Source organism: Argiope bruennichi, chromosome 8 (genome assembly GCF_947563725.1).
Source record: "Argiope bruennichi chromosome 8, qqArgBrue1.1, whole genome shotgun sequence".
NCBI lineage: Eukaryota > Metazoa > Arthropoda > Arachnida > Araneae > Araneidae > Argiope > Argiope bruennichi.
The window spans coordinates 68,662,923-68,687,786 of record NC_079158.1 but is presented as its reverse complement, the minus strand read 5'-3'; the positions used below and the strand labels follow the sequence as shown (position 1 = coordinate 68,687,786).

Sequence of the window (24,864 nt, the reverse complement as noted above, 5' to 3'; positions counted from 1 at the left end):
ATATTGTTAAAGCAATTAGATTAACAATTTGATTTTAAACCCAGAATAAAATAAGTATCTGTTCAATAAATCCTATGAGAAGTAAATTAATATTCCTACATAATCAAATAAATAAATGAATTCTCGATTTAATCACAAAATTAATTTCCCCTTAATTATCAAAGAAAGTGCAACATTCATATTTTATTCCAGTTGCGGTTAAAGTTTATATCCTCAAAATATTTAAAAAAAAGATTATTAACATATAAAGTTAAAATTTACTTTGTAATTTATTAAACTATATTTATTCACTGCATTATATAAATTTTCACTTAATTATTCGCAAATAAGATTAATATCCCTACATCAATCAAGGAATAACGAATATTTACATTCCTTAAAATGCAGTTCGGTTGAATTCCATACACAGAATGTATTATTATTTTTCGTACTGGAAGTAAATAAATATGTAAATAATCATATAATCCTTAAATGATTTAAATTTTAAATCATCAAACCTTTTTACTAATTACAGTGTCTAAGGAGTAGGTGGCACTGTGTGTACTCGCTTTCATTTGTAAATATTACATACTCTTTCTTGTACATTGCTTCTGTAAATTCCTCGTGCAATATACTTATTTATGAAAGCTCTGGAGTTTTCTCTTAACAAAGAGTAATATGGTATGTAGGCCAGCTGCAGGTACTGAGTCCCCTACAAAATCTGTTATAAAATAACCTAAAATTTTTATATTTTTAGCTGTATTTTATAACTGTTTATAAGCTGAACACCATAAGTGTTTGTGGTTAATAGATGCAATATCTAATGAGGTCCTGTTAAATACATAATAAATTATTCATAATTCAACTATCAGTTTTGGGAAATGCACCACCTAATTTTGTTTTTCTTGTAATGCTTTAAGGTAACGGATATACTTCGAAATGGGTAATACCGAATAAGCTCTTAATCGTACTTTATTTTTTGGGGTGCATGCTTATAATATTATCAGCTTAGTAAGATGAAATATCTTACAAAATTGAAATTTGCAAAATAAAAATTATCGTCTATTTCAAGATAAAAATTTCATTTAGAACATAGAATATGTTATATTTATATTTCGCCTTTAAAAATGATATAAATTATATGCATTTCTCTCCCTTTCTAAAACAGGGTATAAGAATACGATTGAAAGTTTGAATGAATTTTGAAAAAAATTATATTTAATATTAATGCAAAGATTTCTTTTTTTTTACAGAATAAGGGGCTAAGAAGGTAGATTAGTAAAGTAGTAAAAATAACTGAAAATGATTAGAAATAGCAAACGGATAGCTATTTATTTGAAAGATATATAAAATAGAATAACCAATTTTTAAATGTAATTTAGAAAAACATGTGCGTAAAAATAAGTCTATTCACATTAAATATAATGATTTTCGTGTTTTCCGCCATCTGACAAGATGATCTGAGATAGATGCAAAATCAATTTGTAAGTATTACTTAGACTCTTTTATTTCCTCTTTTCAATTATGTTTTCCTCATGAATAAAACATGCAAACAATTGATGTCGTAATATAAAATAATGAATGAATATGTACTGTTCTAATAAGTAAATCAACTGTAGGAAAAAAAAAGTGTGTGCGTTTTCTCTTGAACAAGGAACTAACAAAAATCCACAATCTGCATTTAAATTGCTTTTTTCGATGACAAATAAATGTTTAACATTAGTTTAGGATACAATCATCGATCACAATTTTTTTTAATGTCAATCATTGGTGTTCCATTAGCTTTTAGAGATGATTTTTAATAATTTATATAATAAAGCATTTAATCAAAACAGCACCATGCCTTATATTTCTGGCCTTTTCCTTTATGAATGTTCCTTAAATAAAATATTAAATACTTGTGTATCATCAACCGTATATCATTGAGGTAACAATAGTTCCTGAAAACGCCAATTAGAGTGCGATCGTTGACGATTTTTCTGTACGATTAATCATCGGATAACGATTATTACATACGCATTAGAACACAGAATGTGTATATTGAATTTCAGTTTTCATACCGATTGAAACCAACAACTTCTTGGCATGCTGGAAGGAAAAAGTAGATTCCTTTCCATCTAATATTTCATGAATCTAATTTCAGGCAAAATTAGGACTTGAAAAATCACTTTTTAGCCTCTAACTTCTAAGATATCGCAGTTATCGAAAAAGTTGTTCTCTAATTGGGCACTAAAGGCGCTAATTTGAGTAACTGGATTTATTTTTTTGTCTTAATATTAAAAAAGTTATAGCGAAATGAAAATTTCACTCCCACACCATTACCATCCCCTTTGAGTTAGATAGGACATTTACCAATCATAAATTTTACATTTTTAGCAACATATTCCAAGTCAGTTAAAATCCAAACAAAATTACTCTAGTTATTCTCTTCACAAGATATCATGAGCAATACATATATAATATAATATATAGAGAGAACTTTTCCTGAAATCGTGTCATGAGAACCATTTCAATAGGAATCTTCCTATAAGAATCGACTTAAACTAACACAGAACTACAATTGCAATCACAAATTGCATACCAACTTTTATGTAATTAAGTCATCTAAATCATTACATATTTTAGTTATCACTTTTACATACAGGGTGTCTCACAAGGTATGGAGCGTCTAATATTTACAGATTCAGATAGAACACGTCAAGACGAGTATTTTCATGTGTAACATGGAGGGTCCCCGAATATAACGCCATAGTCTAATTAAACGAAGAACGTTAATTATGAATCCGACAGTTTTAATTCCAAATTATCATGCATACAACGATTGTCCAACATGGAAGGTTTTTTAGATGAGTATTGTCACCACAACATAAACGGAGGCACGATGATCAAAAGTATATATGAAAGATAAGCAATTATTGGTTTATGCAAGATGGTGCTAGACCTCACGGTACTCAGCAAAACTTCGATCTCTTAGCGGAATATTTTCACCGTAGATGGATCGGACTGGATTCCATTACAAAGTTGTCGTCCAATGTTATAGAGTGGCTACCTTACTCTCCAGATCTTAAACCATGCCACTTTTTTATGGGGACGTTTGAAAGACACCGTTATCTCACACGGGCCTCAAGATTGGACGACTTGAGAGCAACAATCGAAACCGAGATCAAGGAAATTGGAACACAGGTTTTGCAGGAAACAACTGCGAAATTTGATTTCAGACTTCGCCATGCCATTTTTTTCGAACGGCCTACATTTCGAAAATTTGTTGTATTGAAAGTTCACAATAAACATTGATTTTCACTTGTGTGTGTGTTGTGTGTGTGTGTGTGTGTGTGTGTGTGTGTGTGTGTGTGTGTGTGTGTGTGTGTGTGTGTGTGTGTGTGTGTGTGTGTGTGTGTGTGTGTGTGTGTGTGTGTGTGTTGGTCCCCCCCCCATTTCTTGAAGTTTTTTATAACACAAACTTGACACATTAATTTGACTATGAAGCTATATTCGGGGGCCCTGCATGTTATACATATGCCTCTTTAATAGAAGAACCGCTGTGCAAGTCCTCCGGAAAATTACCTGCTGTTGCTTCAGAAGGACACGAATAGCTAACTTCTAACAATGACTCATATTTACTTTACATATTTTAATATTACCCAAAATAATAATTGCAGTTAAATACTACATATATTTATTCAACATGCATTTTTATACATTTGAGCTAAATAATTTTTCCAGATTTTTTATTTAGATTGCCATGCAATTGAACAAAATTGCAATTTATTTATATTGTCAAATTTCCTTAATATTTTGTCTATTTTTATGTTCCATATTTTTTAAAATCAATAAATATTTTCCCACCAGGGAGCACCTCAAAAATGAGGATGAGAAGCTTCCTTTCCGCGATTGGTTCTCGCCGCCCTAGTGGGTACAGAAAGAGGTGGGGCGTGGCATATCTACGACCCAGGCGTACTTCACAAGGGAAGGGTTGTACCGTGACCGGTGATGGCCCTTAGGACTCAATGACAGTTCTCGCCAGTGTTACAGTTACGGTGGTCCAATCAATCAGTTTCATCCATGTGATTTCGTGCGGTTCGAGGTAGTTACTTTTAGATTATCAACAAATGTTTGATTTCCACACATTTTCTTTTTGTTTCTACATGTAAAAAATGCCAGTAAAGATTGTTTCCATCCACTGAGTTTTCTTTTCATTTCTATATATCTAAAAACAGCAATAAAGACTCTTTGCATTCTTCGATGAAACTTGAATCCTTTGGAAATCATGGCTTAGCAACACTTAAACTGCGGCATCTAAACCAATTCTTTAACTATTTGAAAAAAAAAAAAAACATGAGAGCAGTTTAACATTCCAAAGATACTCCAACTTTAATTTTATTTCATATCAAACATAAATATATAATTTTACAATTCGGAGTTTGAGATTAAAAGGAAAAAAAAAACTCTCTTCATTTTAGATGACTAAAACTGGTATTATATATGGAAAAAAAGCTATATCATTCTTATTATCATCATATAATTTGCCATTTTTAGAGTAACAAAATCATCCATCTATTGACCCACTCTCTATAAAGTTTTTATTGATTAATTACTTTAAAAAAACGTTAAGATTTTTTTTTAAAGAAAAGCTTATTGGTCTGGCCATAGAATATGCAATATCTGATCAAAAGTTTCGGACACTTTTAAATTTACATATTTTTACAAACTCCTCCAGAAAGGCAGGATAACTATTCTTCGATTTTGACCATGTAAAAAAATGCATAAACCCACATTTTATAGTGAAAATTTGGTCACGAAGGTATGTGGGAGAAAGATCAAAAATTGATGAAGGAGGAAATGATTCGTGCTTTTTTTTTTAATTTAATCTTCTTAATGTTTGAACAGGTTCTTTTATAAAACCGTTTAAATTTTGTTTCTAAGTCTATTTTTGAGAAGTGAAATGATTTTAACATCTGCATTTTACATACATTTTAGGGAAATTTTACATCTTTAGATGCTATTTTCTTAAATTCTAATCTTAGACAGAATTTTTTTTTTACGAAAAATCTCATGAACTAAAATGTAATGCATAATTTTTGTTCAAACTTGGTATAATAATTTCTCAACATATTTTACAGTTCCTGAACTAGAAGATAAGTAATCCATTCATTTAGAAATATTTTATAATTGTTTTAAGACTTCACAATGTAAAAAAAAAAAAATTGAAAATTCCATATTATTTATCGGTCGAACCTCAATAGTTAAAAAATGGATAAAAAATACACTTATTTTATAGCTCAGTAAATAGGTAGTTCATTTCTTAAGCTATCTGCATTATTTTAATCAAATCAGTTGATAAATCTCTAAACTTGAAGATTTTTGCCTTATATCTCTTCTAAGTAAAAAAAAAAAAAAGTGTTTTTTTTAAATCAATTTTGCCATTTAACTAGTATTTTGGTTTCATGAGATGTGTTTTCAATCTTTTATATGCAAATATTTAAAAACATAACTATTTTCGAAGATTTTTTCAAAAAATTCATCCCGAACATAGTCACAAACAAGAATTTCTTATAACTTTTTATATTTCATTAACAACCTTTTATATAACAACTGAGAATCTTTTTTTAAATTTAGATATATCAGTGCATTTTTGCACCATTCAATTTACATTTCAAAAATGCCATATTTACAAAAAAAAATATCAAGAACCCTTTTAGATTCGTCATTCAAAACTTTAGATTTATTAGGTTTATAAAAATGTCTTAATTTTAATGAAGATGTCACCACTAATCAAATGAAAGAAAGAAATATCAACGAAAACGACTGTTCCACTCTGAGGTCGGATTTTTTTTTAATTTTGTTTTCGGGAGCTGTTAAAAATAAACTTTCCTGCTATAGAGGAAAGTTTATGCTTCTGTGCTCTAAAATATATCCTTCTGTAATCTTCCTCCTCTACATCTGAATTAATTTAAACTGCTAAATACCTTAATAATCACTCATTGATGTAAATTTTACTTTTTACTTTTCATAGAATATAGCTTCATAGAAATTCTGCGGTTAATTTATGTGAACATCAGTTGAATCGGTTTCTTAAAAAAGAAAGGAAATAAACTTCAATCAGTGAAACTACAAAGGACACCGAAAGTAATTTATACCCTTCCATCACTCTTAAAAGTCACGATCTGACATTTTTCTGTTCTTAATGGCTGCGATAAAACTCTTATTCAAGCGAAGAGTGATTTGATAAGATAGTGACTCCTACACTATTCCAGTTGGGATGTTCCATTGAATGGAAAATTTGGCGGCGATCAGGAAAATTTTGGCTTTTAAAAGCAGTCACTGCGTCTTCTAACTCAATGGAAAGGATATTAAGTAAGCTTGTTTTTATTACACTTATATTTAACTTGATTTGTTCCATGTTAATAAAAATAATATTTTGTAATCGATTCGGTATATTGACAACTAGGCAACTGTCTAGAACTGTTGGACTGAAAGGTGTCGCAGGCAGATCGATTCAAAAATATTTTTGGCTAGTTGCCAAATAAACAAATTTTAAACCATGCATACAAATTCTTTGAATTGAGAATATTAGATTACAATTTGTTTATTTATTGAGTTTGTGACTTATTGACCAAGAACTTGAACATTAACTTATTAAATTGATTGATTGCTTTTATGACAGAAAAGTCAGTATTAAAGGTTAAGTTGCGCCATGACTTAGTAAAATTATTATTAAATAATTAGAAATATAATTAACGATCCATGTATAATTACTGGAATCATAATTATTCATTTTATTTTTTATGTTATATTCTATTTGACAAATAAGTTAAAATAATTTTTGCGTCAAGCCATTCTTTAAATTTATTTTTATTTTAAATTACTATTCTTAGTGTTGACTTAACTTATTCTTTTTAAAGTTCATACTTGTTTAAAGTTTATTATTTTCATATAATTTACCACAATAATTAAATGCATTCATTTGTAAGTAATCATTCATTAAAACATTAAATATTAATTATGCTTAATTTTTGAAGAATTTCTTTGCTTTAGACATTTTTTTCTATTATATATGAATTAATAGATACTTATAAAAAAAGCATACAATTCAAACAGTTGCTAAAATAAAAAAAAAAAGAATTTTTTACAATAATTATTATACTAAAAATATGCAGCCAAATTGGCTTGTTATTAAAAGAAGTTGTCTTCATCATGTACATTTATTAAGATTAGGGAAACATGATGCCTAAACCTTGACCTAAAGCCTTTGGTCATTTCTCTTTCACTTTCAATGTGTTTGAATTTTTAAATTTTGTTTACTCGTGGAATTTTTGGGAATAATAACTTTTTAAATATTATCAGAACTGAATTCATTTTAATTAATAAATTTAATAAAATTAATAAATTAAATTTAAGTAATAAATTTTAATTCATAACAACAACATCATCTGATACTGAACTTGAGAAAAAAATAATTTTTAATTTCATAATATTTAAATAATGAATTATATATTTAAGACTTCAAAAATAGAAAAATATTAAAATCAAAATATATACTTTTTAGTGTACTAATAAAAACATGTTTTTATTTTCTCGTACATCAAGTATAGATAAGGTATTGAAATCAATTAAAAATACGAGCTCGAGATTTTGATGAATCTCCACCTTTCAAACCTCCCTGGATTTTTGAAAAACTCATTTTTGACATTATTCCTATCTGTCTGGGGCAAGGATAACTCAAAAACGTTTCGAGCTACGTGGATGAAATTTGGTATTTTGTTTTTACACTAAATTTTTAGTTTTTCGTCAAATTTTGAGCTAACTCCATTCAGAAGAAATCTCTGTCCATTTCTCCAAATATGAGTTAATATTGCAACTACAAAATGAAGAGAGCTAAATGAATATAATTTTGTATACAGATATAACCTCTAAAATGTAGCTACCTATCGTATTTCGAACCAAATCCGTCTGGAGATAGAATTTCTGCCTGCCTGTACTTTTACCTTATCTTGTACTTATTTAAATAATGTACTATTAATAAATTATAACTGAAAAAAGTATTATTCCTCTATATAATTATATATAAATTAATTATTATTAATATTAATTATTATTAATAATTATATATTATATTAATTATATATCAATCCATCATTCAAATTACAAAGTGAAGCTTTGTGATAAACGTTTTTAAAGATTTTCATTTGTTTCGAAATATAAAGATCGAACTCTTAACTGATAGAGCTGGGAATAAGCTTAAATATATGCTAATGCTGTTAGTGCAAAAGGAAGCAAAAGGAAGTTTTTACAGTTTGATGAGGGTTATTATTTTCTAGTCGTGCCTATATAACACCCTATGAACAACATACTGTCTTTAAAGAGTTATAAAACAATGCATTAAATAGATCCATTGTTTAGTATAGTTTATAAAACTGATAAGCAATTTGATTTGAAACAGATGTCAAAGCATTAAGATGCAATTTCAAAATTATGTCAATCGCTGATTAGATGTCATTGAAAAGCTGATTATCATTGTTGATCATCAGAGAAAGAAAAGGCCTTGATAATAAATAATGTAACTTTTGGAAGACAGAATGAAGTTATAGGGTGAACTGCTTACAATAAGAATTCACAATAATAAGATAACTTTTTCGACATTTTATTGAGGTTGACTTCAAAAATCCCGTATAACTTTAGTGAGAGTTCTTTGAAAAATTCTTTTAATAAATTATCAAAATTAAATCAAAAATTTAAATGTAATTCTTTAATAGTTTTTTTACTCTATTTACTTAGAAGAATCTTCTGTTTTGGAATTGCTTAGTCCTATTAATTATGCTAAAAGCGCATAGGACACTTAAGATATTTATTGAATTCACAATTTTTGCAACGGATTATAAAGTACATCAATGACATTTATCTATAAATTTAAAAATATCACGACGTATATAATGCTTGAGAATGACAATTAAGTGTTTAAAGCTGAAATATTTATATTAAGTGGTAACTCTCGCTAGATATTCAAGCTAATAATAATTATAAATTTATGTTCATAATTCCTTTAGCACCATTAGTTCAAAAGCACTTTTCAAGAAAAAAAAGCACTTGATTAGTTCAAAGGCACTTTACCAAAAAAAAAGAACTTTGCAAGGCAAAAAATGGATTTTATAAGAAACAAAGCACTGTATTAGTTCTAGCGCGCCAAGAATATTTAATGGATTTGTTTTCACAAATCAAAGAGATTCTTTCATACAAATATTATCGAAATTACGGTTCTTTCAATTTTTTACAAAACCTTTTCTATTCATTAGATCACTATTTATTAAATTTACATGATTAATAGTAAATATGAGTTTTTAAGATGTTTGATTAGAAAAAGAAGAGTCACAACTCATTACCATTGCTTGAATCCAAAGAGGCAAATTCCAAAATAGGATGCACATTTTTAAATAGTATTTTTTTAGTAATGCAAATTCTTCTTCTTGATCAATTCATTCAATGGCAATATTAAATATATTTATTTAAATGCATCGTATTGTGTATTTGCTTAGGGTTCATCGTATTGTGGAAAAAAATTTTAATATGTAATTGACTTGGACAGAAAATTTTGAATGTTAAGATTGTGCAATAAGACAAAGATATTGTTTTCTTCGGTTATTTGTTTCCTATTTTAATATCGAAAAACGTCAAAATTGCGCAATTAAAAAAAATTAACCAGAAACTTTTATTAAGTTAATCGTAATATTCGATTCTTTTTAGAATATATTCATTAATTCTGTTCCAAAACTTTTGATTGTATAACACAGAGGCAATATCATCTTTTAATACTGTTGTACAAAAGCTCTCATTATTAGGGGGCATTCAGAAAAATAAAGGACACATAAAGTAACTCTTATCGGTTTTTCGGTCTCGAGAAGATGTGAAACATAAAAATTCATTTAATTCTCTTTGTTAAAAATTTTTGCAGATTTCAACCTTTCTCTCAGTAAAATTTAGTTGAAAGTAAACTGATAAAATATAAGAAATGTTATTATATTTGTCAACATACCTGGAAGACTGAGTTTCGCTAGGCAGTTTTTTTAATCATGTTTTTCGGAGAAAATATTTAGATACATAAACATACTGATTACACATGAATATTTTTCAATCTTATTTACATATAAACCAGTTATTTAAATAAAATAAAAAATCATGAATGCACTTAGTTCAGCATGTTATTCGAAACAATATATGCTATATTACAGTATTCATTTTACAGTTTATCTGTATCTTTGATTTTGCACTCAGTTTTACAAAAGTGAAATCGGGTCCGAGATGGCGTTATATGGCATAATCATCATGAGAGCAAACAGAAAAAAGCACTAATAGTTAGTTATAAAAAATGTTTTTTGTGTGAGTGTGAAATCACGTTTTCTCAAGTACGACACCAATATAGATAAACTTAAAAAGCAAAACTTTGTTTAATTATAAAATTTGATCCAAATCGTAAGAGCCATTTCCGAGATACAAGAAATAAATTTATATATATATATATATATATATATATATATATATATATATATATATATATATATATATAAGCATTATTTTGTTTGAAAGAGAAGGCAGGTTTTAAGATATAGATGAGACATTTTACATTTTAAAATTCATTTTATTCATAAAAATCCTTTTATTCATTCGGGAAAGCATAATTATTTACAAGCAGAGACGCGGACAAGGCATGTCCGCCACATTGCGTCACAGAAGCAGAAGTGGGGAAAAAGAGAGAATAAATTATCCCTCTTCTTATATAACCTGAGATTTTGATAGGGAAAATATTTCTTTACAGTGCTAATATATTATTAAGATTTCGATAGGGATTTTTGTTACACACGTCGACGAGGTAAGAGAAACACAGGGATCTTTTAAAAAAGAAGTGTCTCGTCAGCAGTATTTTGTCCCTTCACTCGGAGTGTGAGAAAGCTAGGCTTTTAGCCGATTCAGCAATTTTACAAATCTCTCTTGAATTAATTAAGTAGAGAAAGTGGAATTGGATCCCGAAATAAGAAAATATTTTAGAATAAAGTTACTATGGGCTAAATTAAGATAAAACCTTGGAAATTAATTAAATAATTAAATTTAAATTAAAGTGTTAAAATTATCATTTTATCATTATATATATATATATATATATATATATATAATATAAAGAATTGCTCTTTTAAAATTATAAGATAAGGAAGTTACTCATCAGTATAAACTTAACATAAAACCTTTTGCTTTTTATATAAAAATTTAGCTGTTGTTTCTTTCCTAAATGTTTTGATTTTTAAAAAGATTATTTTTTTTGTCTTAATTTCTTTTTAAATTCCTCTAATATTCCATGGTTTAAATAAACTTTTGCCCGGTTTTGTTTTCAGTAAAGATAAATTAATGCACAATGTTTATGATTAAACAATTGCTTTACTTCTAGGTCTTCAATTGCAGTTGACTGCAAATGTGTGTCTTTTCTTCTACGCTTTGGCAGCAGGTGACAGCTATTACAGAGCAGCTGTTTTGGAGCCGGTTCAATTCTCAGACGTGACTTATTCACCTACATATGTTGTGAAACGAAATCTGGAATTATACGAAACAGCCGTTAAAACAGCAGCGATTAATGTAAGAGGCTTTTGCGAATTATTAGTTTAAAAGATTTCTTCTTTTTTTGTGATAATTTATTCATCAAGAAATAAAATTAGCTTCCTGTTTCCTTTGCAAGTGCCACAAATTGTTCCAGAATTCCAAAAATTCGGCAAAAATCTGCCATTTTGAATAGCTATAAGATGCAGAAACAAATTGCTTTCAGGATTATAATAAACTTTCAGAATTTCATTTGGCAAAACATTTAATTTTGGCGAATGAATATTAAGTCGAGCCATTTATTCTCATTATGTATGAATTTGAAGACATTTTTAAGTAATTGAAGTATTAAGATGATATTTGATTAATTCTTTTTCTCGATTATGCTTGAGAGTATTATCGAAATCATAAAGAATTGCTATCATCTTTGAAACACTAATGCGGTAATTGATTTCAAAATTTAAATTTTAATTTAAGTCACCTTTTATAAATCCTCAATCTCTTTTAGTTTATCAAGAGCGCCACTGTAGCCTGTTGGTAAGAAACTTGAATTCCATGTTCAAAATCTGATTTGACCAAAAATCAGATTTTGAATGGTATATGGGTTTTTGCTTTTGTTTTTTCCGGACCAAAATATATCTTGTATTGTTTAAAAATGGGTTAACCAACAAAATAGCGACTGCCAAAATTCTGAAGAAAAAAAAAATAGTATGGAATCCGAAAGGAGAAAATTTTTAAAGTGAAAACTTGCACAGTTGATTTTATATTTTTATTGTTTAAAGATAACAAATATCATACATTATCATATGATGAAAAGCTCAACTATCGCATATTTACATCCATAATGAAAGCTTATTTTTTTTTTCATAGCCAAATTGAGATCTTCGAAAATGCATTTAATTTTGTGTGATAATCAACAGATGTAACAAGAATGATTTAAAAATCTAATTAAAATTGAAGAAACTGTGATCGGAATCTCTGGAATATAAGGATGAACGATAATACAATTCATAATTGGCTGTTATGATAGGACGACGAGCTGTTTTTCTTGTGAATGCTTATATTGTTTTTTTATAGATACATTACTTATTTATATGTAAATTTTTAAAGGTCGGGATAGCCTGCTTGGTAGGGCGTTGGATTCGCATCCCTTGAGCTGTGAGTTCGAACCCCGTCGACCGAAGACTCTCCGTGTGTGTGTGTGGTGGCTGGCTCACGTATAAATCTGCCGTGATCACAAAGTTTTCCATGTCGAGAGTAATACCCATTGGGGGTACTGGTTCAGAGGTGATCGTTCTCTGATTCAGATCTAAATTAGGATCTGCGGATGAGTGAATGAAATGCATGGATGAAGTCCGCCCGTGAAAAGGGTTGTGACGCGCGAGTAACTAAGACGTACTCTTGGCCTTAGATGGCGCTACTAAAAAAACAAAAGACGCTCTCTCGGCTTAAAATCGCTGATTTCGTCAACGGGCTTGTCTATAACAAGGGCCATTAGAAACAACAACAACATTTGTAAAATTTAATAGATTTTTTATCTATATTTTTCCTCTCTTAATCTTTATTTTAATGAAATAAAGATTTTGTTTTGGAGTTAAAGTTGAATTATAATATCGAGTTCCTGCTTCTGTTTTCTTTTGTTTTTTTTTTAAGAATTTAATTTGGTTATGAATTCTATTTTTGAGGCTATGTGGACTTTTAATCTTTTGAAATTTATTTATAAGGCAAACCAATCTCAAATTTAATTTTTACAGGAATCAAGGTTTCCGTATGAAATGTATGATGCAAATCTTTTGTATGAGATAAATCGTAATTTGTGCATTTTTAGAAACTTTTAAAAGGATACTTATTATTGCTCCAGGGGTTAATAAGCCACTCAATTTAAATATTCCATTTTTTGTTGAAGAAGGCATTCAAAAAGCAGCAGCAGAATAATATAGGGTTGGTAAAATATGCTCTGCTATAATTTGATTTTTTTTTCTCTTTCATTTGGCATCAAGGCTTCACAAATATTTATGGGACCCTGGGAATTTTCGGTTATGTTTCACTATCTATGTTAAGAATTCAGTTAACCATGTGTTCTTCTTGAGCGGAGCCAGCTGTCAATCATGTAAATACCACGTGGTCTCACTATTGATGTTAGTATATTTTCTTTTCTAGCAGAAGATGACTATCTTGGAATATGTTGTGTGTGATCTCGGCTCTTTGCCAAATATTGTGTGTAGTTCTATAGGCCTACTACACTATGGCGTAATATTTTCTTGAATACTATAACGTAATCATGTGCCTTTTGTCTATCAAGTATTATATAAATTATTATTAGAAATTTTCAGTCTAAATTTGGTGATGTAACCAATAAACCACAAAAAGACAAACCTGTCTCTTCAAATTATTTAAAACCCAGTCACCAATCTTCACTATCAAATAAATTATTGCGAATCAAGAAAGCAATAATTTTTCAATCTAGTCACTAATTGTCGCCAAGCTAAAATTTTAACGCTAGTTAGTCGCCAATCACTATATTGTCGTTAAATATCGGCGATTACTTGGTAATATAAATGAATAGAATCGAAATATTGGCCTCGTATTGTTAGCATTAATATTGTTTTTAATGAAAAATATCGTTTCTGTTCGTTTTCTTATCATACTTAGCTTTAAAAAAATTCCATAAATGCACTATAGACATGTCTGCTTGACTCTCCCTAAAAAGACTATCACTTGCGAAATCTTTACTTTTTTACTCCCCATCGCTACGTCGCTGCAGGAAAAAATAAACAGAAGTGTATTGAATATCCAAATACAGAAAGCGGAAATGAACTAGAAGGAGTTCTCTTTAATGAATAAAAATTCCAAAAGAAGTACAGTCGCGGGTAATAAAACCTCCCCCCCCCTGATTTATTTTACAATCCATCAGCCTATGTGGAAACTAAAAACACCATCTTAAAGGTAGTAATGAATATTAAAAGCTGATGCACATACAATTTTCTTAGGGGGGTTGTCTACATATTTAAAATTGTACAAATTTTGTAATCTCCTTTGGTAACATCCTTTTTGATGTAATAAATAGATTTCCCATTGAAAAATACCCGGAGTACAACTTTTCATTAATATACCATGATTAAATCGGGATATATTTGACATTTTCTCTTAAGGGGATGTTTATATATTTAGATGTTTAGATATTACATACATTTTAGAGTTTTTATACTTAGATTAAAATTTAAAAAATTTAATTCAAACATTAAAAGAGTCAAAATTTTGTTTACTCATAAATTCCGAAATGAATTTATCCTAACTAATGAAACTTGGTTTCCATGAATAAATTTTGATAAGAAAAATGAGTATTGCTATTGGAAATTTTGAAATTTACTCTTATTTAAATATATAGACGGCTCCTTACGAAATTTTTAAATCAAAAATCTTTAAGAGTATGTTAAATGACCCCTTTCAAATGACACCTTTTAATAATTGTACGATGAACGATACCAGAATGAAGATGGGTAGCTTCTTTTTACCCGCTACTTTGGAAGGGAAGTATTTAATTAAATAAACAATTTGACAAGATGTTAACGAATTTACCTATAGAAATATAGTGTTTATATAAGGACATATTTAATGAAATCATAAATTTTTTTTAATTAACAAAATATTTGAGAAAAAGTAATTATTTTTCAGTACAATAGCTTTTCTATGAAACAATTTATACAACTAAAATTATTAAATTCATAATTTATGCAACAAAATGAAAATTGATGAGAAAACTCTGAAGGGATTCCCTTAAAATCTTAACGATAATGCCAATTCATTGGAAGTCTCTTTCAATTTGGAAAACCGTTTACAAGCGAATTTTAGAAGAAAAAAATAAATGATATGAGATGTTTGATAATTAAAGAGTTAAATTTCTATCCTGTTTGTATATTTGATAGAAAAAAATAATCATTAAACTGATGATATGACAGATCAAAAATATCCAACTTGTTTCCTCTTAGCAAAATGCATGAGAAAGTATGCGACTGACGAAAGAATTGTTTTGAAATCTCTAAGATTTTCTTTTATCGATTTTTGATGTTGTAGAATCAATATATGATTTTTAGAACTCTTGTCACTAAATATATCCGTATTTAAGAAGTTCTTAAGGAATGATGTTCCTATTAGAAGACAGTTTTATTTCAGCCATGTAAACTACAATTAAGAACGTACTAAATCTTTTCATTTGTCTTCATCCAGAAGAAGGCAAATATATGAAATTAGAAGGCAAGAAATTTATAGGCAGTTAGTTATACACTGTTTAAACAATGAAGAAAGAGTGCGCTATATTTTAGAATGTTTTCAATTTACAATGAAAAAAAAATGATTTAATAGTTTCTGGAAGAAACTACAAAATCAGGTTCTGCTATTGTTTGAATGTTCCCTGTCTTTTATTTCTGAAATCCTACAATAGCTCTAAATTTTTTTTAATCGACTTGTTTTGATACCAGAAAAATTTATGGTCATACTCCATTGTATTATAAATATTTTATGTCTTTTTAAAGTTAAAAAAATGACTTCCTATGAGACAAAGATTTTTGTGAAAAACATATCAACATCGAGTCATTGTGGCATCAATGCCATAATTAAACGAATGTATAATGCAATGCTCATATATTTGCTAATATTTCTTCAGATAGAACGGACAAACAAAAGGAAAGAAAATCACATTACACACGTTAGTCTGCAGACAGTATAATCATATATTTGAGATCTAATTCATGACTACCATAATGGTCTTATTAGTTACTTTACTTATTTTAAAATGAATCATATCTATTAATAATATTGATTTTTCTTTTACAGGAAGTGGACATTATCGTATTTCCAGAGTGTGGTTTATTTCCTTGTGAAAAAGTCGAAAGAAAACTATTAAAAACCTTTGTGGAAGATATTCCTGATCCTCGACTTGGATATGTCAATCCTTGTGTTCAAAAAGAGAAGTTTCATAATCATCCAATTCTATCCACCTTAAGTTGCTTGGCACAAGAATACAGACTTTATATAGTGGCTAATACAGTCGATATGAAAAAATGTAAGTTGTCTGAAGCATGTGATGCGGATGGCATAGATGATTGTGAATTGAAAGATACCAAATGTCCAGATGACGGATTCTACCTTTATAACACTAATATAGTTTTTGACAGAAAGGGTACACTAGTGACCAGATATTACAAAAAGCATCTTTATTTTGAAAAGACTATGAATACACCAGATTTTCCCCAAGATGCCACATTTACCACAGATTTCGGAAAATTTACCACTGTCATTTGTTTCGACTTAATATTCAAAGAATCAGTTGAGGATGTTGAAAAGCCAGAGGTTGCCAACCTTGCTTATCCTACATATTGGTATGACCATATTCCCTTCATGTTTTTTGCCACAGCGTATCAACAAGCATGGGCAATAACTAATAAAGTTAATCTTTTAGCGGCAAATGCTCACATGCCTGGTACAGGAACTCTGGGTAGTGGCATTTTCTCTGCCACTAAAGGAGCTTTAATATACACGCACAATCCAGATTTTCGGACAAAGCTTTTAATTTCTAATGTTCCAAAATCTGTTGAGAAAGAAAATGACATTGAGTTGAATTCAAAGAGGTTCTTTTTAGAAAATGGCCTTGTTATTGAAGCAGACGGAGAAGAAGATCGTAATTTTGGAACTGAATGCACCACAGATGTTCTTGGTGAACCAAGAAACACATTTAATAATTATCGATGCCATCCTTACAGTATGGATAATTATGAATTTTCTAAGCTTGATGGAAAAGAAGATACAAAAGAATTATGCTCGAACGGATTCTGTTGTTCTCTTACCTATAAAGCTGATACCATGGATGAAAATTACTACTTCGCGGTCGCAGGGAAACCGTTGGGATTTTATAACGCATTCTTTTATGGCGTCGAATCATGCCTTTTAGTTCGTTGTGAAACAGAAGGTGGAAAATCTTGCAAACATTTTATTCTTCAATCTCATACAATTTTCGAAAAAGTAGAAATCAAGGCAAAATTTTCTACTAAATATATTTATCCTTTTGCCCTGGATAGTGATGTCAGACTGACAAATAAAACCCACTGGTCTTTCGATAGAAAAACTAGTATTGTATATGAAAATCTTGGCAAAAAATCTTCTCTTTTGTTCATTGGTTTACACGGAAGACTTTATAACGAAGATAAAATTGTAAGCAGTTGAAATGTTAAAAATATAAGGTGAAATTCTGTACTTCCTCAGAATAAGACACTGTAGACTTGTAAAAGAAGTTTTCCTACTTAAATGCTTCAAGGTTTTGTAAATGTTCTATTCATTATTTTATAATAAAAATTTGAAATATTCGCATTAAATGCCATTCTTCTTGTTTCATGTCATCTAAATATATTTTATAAAAAAAAATCAATGATTTTTTTCTTTAATTTTGGTATAAGAAATTTTTTCCTGTTGTATTTTTTAGGATAATTAATTATTTTGTTGCTTTTTTCAATTAAAATCCCATTTGGTAATTTTTGAAGTGTCTTTAGCTCAATCTTTTAATGAGTTTGTAAGCATTCTAAAAATTATTATTTAATACTCTTGCTTTTTCGCTTATTAAATATCAATAATGAGGTAACCAGAAAGATTTATATTTCCTTTATTACTTATTATTCCTTAAAGTTTTCTTTTAATCTTTACGTCCTATTGGGCTATTTTGAATTAAACTAAATGCGCTACCAACTGTAGCACTCATTAAGACTGGCGTCTATGCTCTTTAAATCCCCTCTCCAGTGAGCTCCATGGTCAAGTACTAAACTCTTAATTATCTTTATTTGAAGTGACACTTGGGATAATATTATAATCATAAATGTAAATTAGATACTCAATTTTCTAATAACACATGTATCCATAAATAATACTCATGTCAATAATTTCAAAACTCTTATGGACAATAACTATGTTCAACATGTGACAAGATAGCTCATAAAGTTTTTTTTGTTGTTGTTGTTGTTCATTTGTTTTTGTTTTTCTTATGACACATATTTAACTAAAAATGTGCACGCCACAGAAGACAGCTCAGTCTGTAGACTTGTTCAGGGAGACAAAGTACGTCACCCAAATGCAACGAAACTTTCGGGCCAATATGAAAGTGAGTCAATCCTAACTGACTATTCGGATTTGGTATACGAAACACACCTTCACAAACCTACAGAACTTGAAGGCGTTGCGTTTGAAAATGTCACTTTGTAGGTGCTGGATAGGAATTGAATATCTATTGCACATTGTCTGTGCAACTAAAAGTTCATACTCCGTCGTATATGAATAAAAGAACCAAAGGTTACAAGTTACTTTATTATATTTTGAAAACCGTTTCTTTTTATATAACACAAAGTTATTAAAGTTTAAAATTGTAAAGATAGTTTATGGACACTCGGTATATATATGCCAATGTCTAGCACGAAACCATTAATTAGTTTTGTGATTGAAACAGCTACTTTAATAATATTGTAATAGGGGAAATTTTAGGGAAAAATAGTGAAAATTTTAGGGAAAAAAATAAGGGAAATACGAAAAATGTTAGGAAAAACTCTTAAGAAACATAGTGAAAATTTTAGGAAAAAAAATAAGGGAAATACGAAAAATGTTAGGGAAAATAGGGAAAATTCTTAAGAAACATAGTGAAAATTTTAGGGTAAAATAGAGGAAATTTTAGGGAAAGATTGCGAAAATTTTAGAGAAAAATAGGTAAAATGTTAGCGAAATTAGAAATAAATCTCAAGGAAAATTTTGGGAAAAAAATAGGTAAAATGTTAGCAAAAATAAAACTCTTGAAAAATAGGGGAAATTTTAGGGAAAAATAATAAAAATTTTAGGGAAAAATAAGGAAAATTGTAAGGAAAAATAGGGAGAAATCTTAAGAAACATATGGAAAATTTTAGGGAAAAACAGGGGAAATTTTTAGTAAAAAATAGTGGAAATTTTAAGGAAAAATAGGGGACATTTTAGGGAAAAATAGGAGAAATTTTAAAGAAAAAATAAGAAACATTTTAGATGTACTTGTGGTAAATCTAAGATAACTATAATTCAACTATAGTTCAAGAATAAACCTTTAATTATTCTTTTAACTAAGTGACCCCTGAGATGATATTGTATTTTAAGAAAGACTTCTTGATAATATACATATATTCAAAGCTCAAATACAGATATTGACTTAATGTCAATAACTGCAGCAAACTTAGAGGGATAATTTTTAATTTGAAATTTTCTTTGATCTTTAATTATTAATCTATTGGATCTTTCACAACACATGCAATGAACCTTCTATCTTTGTATTCTTAGATTACTTTATAGTGTGCTGCTTTGTTATTCATACATCTCTGCTATTTATCATATCGCGTATTAATATCATAAAATAAAAAACGCATTATAAACTGAAGCATTTTATAAAATCCGCAATGCAAAGTTTAAACAAAAGACGCGCAGAAGTGTTTTTAATCTTTCCCGTGTGACTAAATAAATATTGGCATATTTTGTTTTTAAAATTCCTTTTTAACTTTATTCGAAATATCATCCAATCGACAATGACAAACGAATCTTATCCAAAAGATACCTTATCGTTTTCACAAATTGCAAGCTGAATTTTTTCATCTTATCACTGAACGTATTTTATCTTTCAGCACTTTAAATAAAAATAACAGAGAATGTAAAAAGTAAAAGTTATTCTCTTAGCCCATAATTTATCTCAACTGTTCAAAGATATAAACATTTGGAATATTTATTTCTGCAAATATATATATCTCTGCGAAAAGAATTATCAGTGACCTTGTACGAAATGTGATTTTGGGTATTAATTTTGGAGAAACGTGGAGATTCGTCAAAATGTTATTTTCGAATTTTTTGACGATTTCAATACATTCTCCATACTTCGTTAATGAGAGAGGAAATGTAACGTCTAAAATCTGAGAAAATATAAAATTATGAATCGCGCTTTACATGATTTTATAAAAACGATCGATGAAAGATATATGACCTTTTACCAAAAATCGTTGATTTATTACAAATTCACTGAACTTAAAATAGAGAAATATCTTGATTGAAGTCAGCTGATTTGTATTCACATCAACTTATAAAAAAAATCATAACATTTACCCAGGTATGGCATAGCATTAAATTATTGTTGGTGATTTTCAATTGTTTAGTTTTATTTTTAAAAAATTACACTATTTTCCCATTTTACAGTGATACGATTCAAGTATTGGTGACAGTTTAATTTATGTATTTTTATTTATTCTAAAGTAGTCACTTTTTTTTTTTGCTATTAAATGGTTTGTCAGTAAAATTGTTTATATTAATTTTCAATAATTATCTTACACATGACTTAATATTCTTGAATGCATCAGCATAGGATTTCAAGCGTCAAATTGTGGCAGACTATAATGTTTAGCTATCTATTTTGATAGCATTATCATCAATCAATAGTAACTTGTTAATTATATTCGTTTCATGACGTCATAGTGTATCAAAAACTTAAGTGCCGGAATAATCTATTTCAATTCGCACATTTCCTTTTGTAATAATGTATTTTCACTTCTGATTCCTCGTGTAAATTGCATGGGTACAATGATAAATATAATATTTATCTAAAACAATACTTAAAGACTGATCTTATTTTTTAATATTCTTCAATTTCCCTTAACTTCGTTCCTGTTGGTATATAAAGAACTGTTTTCTCCTTATGCAATGGGATTTTGAAATTTTTTATTAATATGTTTCTTGATAATAATATGATATTTTAGTATTTTCAAAAATTATTTTCAGTTAATCGATTAATGAAATTAAATTTTGATTCTAAGCGCGTGGCGACTCCAAGTAGTGAATTTGACAATACTGATTCCTAGATCTCACATTATTTGTAATAATGAATTATAAATTTAAAAAAGTAGCAAAAAACCAAATTAATCATCTTTTAGATCACTAATAATAGTGTATATTAAAAATCTATTTTTATTAAATTTATTGAATAACAAAATCAAGAAGTACATCACCCTTTACTATCCCATAACAAGTGATAAGTAATATCTCGCACGAAAATCTTCTTTTTGTTCACAATCAAATGCTTTACGGCAGGAACACCCATGATTTGATATTAATATAGCTTAAAATCACACGAAGCAATTTCAAAAGTAGAAGAGTTCTAATCTAAAATAATTGTCTTTTGCGGTCCACATTCTGGCGTGACTTGTAAGTAAATTTTAGAGAAATTTGCAATTTATTGGTGATTTTAGCACAAACTTTTCTGGTTAAAATGTAGCTTGTGGTTTACTGGTTGCTATTGAAAGCACATCCGAATCGTGCAGTCAGATGCCATTTACAACAATAATCGTGTCTGAAACATATCCGATTTTTGACAGATTGAGGAATGTTGTTTGTACGATCCTATTGCAGTCTTCAGCTACATGAGAAACCCCATAAACCACAAAGGAAACTGTTTGAACCACAATGCGTTACCAAAAGAAGCTCAATCGAATGTAATCATGAATCATCAATGATTTGAGACTTCCAGAGAATTAATAAAATAGCGTAATTCTGGCACCAATGTGTGTTTTAAAAAAATAAAATAAAATTGGAACCTTTCTTCCATGATTCAAAATTCCAAAATGACACAAAATCATTTTTCCTCTGATAATTATTTCTGAAATTATCACTGGAAACAGCAAACTTTAACAGCAAGTCGAAAAGTTATTTATAATGTTTCCTGTATCGTAATGTCTAGAAAAATGGAAAATAAAACAATTCTAATTTTAATATGATAATATTTTTAGGTTGTCGTACAATCCATAAATCGCACCATACAACATATATGATGTTTGATGATAAAAAATCGTACAAACGCTCTACAGATAATCTAGAACTACCATATCTGACATGTATTTACTGATCGGAAGCAGATGCTCCTAAAGAAAGTGTGTTTTTAGAATTTTAATTAGATTTTTAATTACAAATTAATTTCAATTTCTCTTTTTCCTCAATAACTGCTTTATATTTATTTACATTTTAAGCCATTTTGGAAAAAAAAAATTCAGTGATATCAATTTTACTTCAGGGCAATTTTTATCTTATTTAAATATGGATTAAAAGATATTTTTAAACATATTTCACAACAATACTTTCCATTGCTTTAGTTCCTGAATTTATATTCTTAATATTGCAATGGTATTAAATATATTTTGTGTGCGCACGTTACCGCTGCGATGTAATTGACAGCAAGTTTTTAAATTAAAAAAAGACGTTTAAAAAAATCAAGCCCTAATCAACCTATTATCATTCTAAGATGTTTCGAATTAATGGTTGGAATGCTCTTTAATGTTTTAATACACACAATAATGTATTTTATACCAGTTAATTTGGTTTGGTTTAGTTGTATTAACGTCCCATTTTAAATTAACACTAAGGCTATTTTGGGACGGACCTCGTAATAATGAACCGCTGTCAGATGACGAGGGCAAAACCTGAGATGGCACCCCCCTCTCCACACCATGCCACGCCAGCAGAAGGACGTTTGGCCCGGTCGGATTTAACGTGCAAAAGACTCGCTTACACGACGGTTCTTCGGTGGAATCGGGTCTCGAACCTGAAACTCTCCGGTCCCGAAGCCGAGATTCATACTAGTTAAGAAAGTTTGATTGCACAAAACATAGATGCAATCATTCATTGCGTCCCTTATAAATTGTACTCTTATGTTATTGTAATAAAGAAAATCGAAGAGAGAACGCTTCGCCTGATTTTATGTACACCAAGCATATTTTAATGAAAATAAATCAGTAATTGTAATGTATGTAGAGACATGTTAACTCTGCTCGAAAAACAGGCCTCTACTAACCGGATTATGTATCAAATCAAATATCTCTCAGGCACCCTCGGGGCAAGCCCGGTTGAGATGAATGCTTAGAGATGGCTCATATTACACGAATCACACACTAATTTAACATAAACGAATTTAATGAACTGAACGAACGACTGGGCCGCTTTACATCGATGAACACTATAATATTATTGAATACAGTTTTAATGGCGGGAATCAGATAGCTTCTTATTGGCTGTTGAGTGATGACGCGAGCGCCGCTAGGTGAAGCTCTGTACACCGCATGTATGATGTAAAACATTCTTACAAGAGAAGTTTTTAAGTTGAGAAACGAATCTTTTTATTTAATCTTACGAATATTATATTTTAACATCATGGAACAGCACTTCATTTTGTAATTTTTTAATGCCTTCTCAAAAACTATCTTAAATTAGCAATTATAGACCTATCGTGATCCCTCAAAGTAGTGAATACATGATAAACGTGATTATTTAATATGAATACCCGAGGACTGTGATTGTCTTAAATACCCTTTTATATTAAGCTACCAAATACTTTTAATAACAGGCTTTGATAAATAGGCCATTCTATAAGAATCTTGACAATTCTGTATCTGCATAGTAAATCCACAGCTGATTTCTTTCCTCTACAGAGTCGCGGAATAAGTGTCATATAAGCTCACATGGATCATGCAACACCAATATGCTTTTGTCTTAATTCTTGCTGGCGCTGTCCTACTTCAAACGCACAAAATTATCTGCGGAGTATGAATTCAAAAACAGACTGGCTGAGGGCAGCTTATGTGGAAAATATTACTTCTTTTAAAGAACAAAGGTTCCATAAGAAAATAAAGCTTATTATGTATTTATTCAACTCATTTTCCGTCTTATTCTTAAATTGTTTCAATGATAACAGGAACAAGAAGGATTGTCCTCCGACTATAACCAGAGCTACTTTTTTTTTGGAGGGGGATTCAAATCCTGGATATTTAGATATGTGAAAAGCAACCTTATTATCTTTCCTACATTTCACTTTTATGAATTATATTATGATAGAATCTTGAACATCGAAGATTTAGATGTGTGCAGACAATGAAATGGGGCCTTAGTATCTTTGCATATTTTATTTATATGAGTGATATAATAATACAATCTTGAATATCGTTCAACATCGGAAGTTAAAAATTTTTCTGCCAGTGAAATACAGCCTTATTATCTTTCCTACATTTCACTTTTACGGTTGATATTATTACAGAATTTTGAACGTCGTTGAATATCGAATATTTAGATGCGTGCAGACAATGAAATGGGGCCTCATTACCTTTCTCATATTTTATTTATATGAATGCTATAATCTTGAATATCGTTCACCATCGGAAACTTGGATATTTCCTATCAATGATATCGAACCTTATTATCGTTTCCGTATTTCATTTGTATGGGTGAATCTCT

General features: G+C 29.2%; 1 protein-coding gene across 1 annotated transcript; it reads left to right on the top strand.

Moving 5' to 3' along the window:
- Positions 1–5,854: 5,854 nt before the first annotated feature.
- On the top strand, positions 5,855–17,903 carry LOC129981983 (vascular non-inflammatory molecule 3-like). The gene is made up of 3 exons (XM_056093058.1): positions 5,855–6,333; positions 11,411–11,595; positions 16,390–17,903. Exons 1-3 carry the CDS (start codon positions 6,318–6,320, stop codon positions 17,773–17,775), a joined length of 1,587 nt encoding a protein of 528 aa, XP_055949033.1. The 5' UTR covers positions 5,855–6,317; the 3' UTR covers positions 17,776–17,903.
- Positions 17,904–24,864: the final 6,961 nt, after the last annotated feature.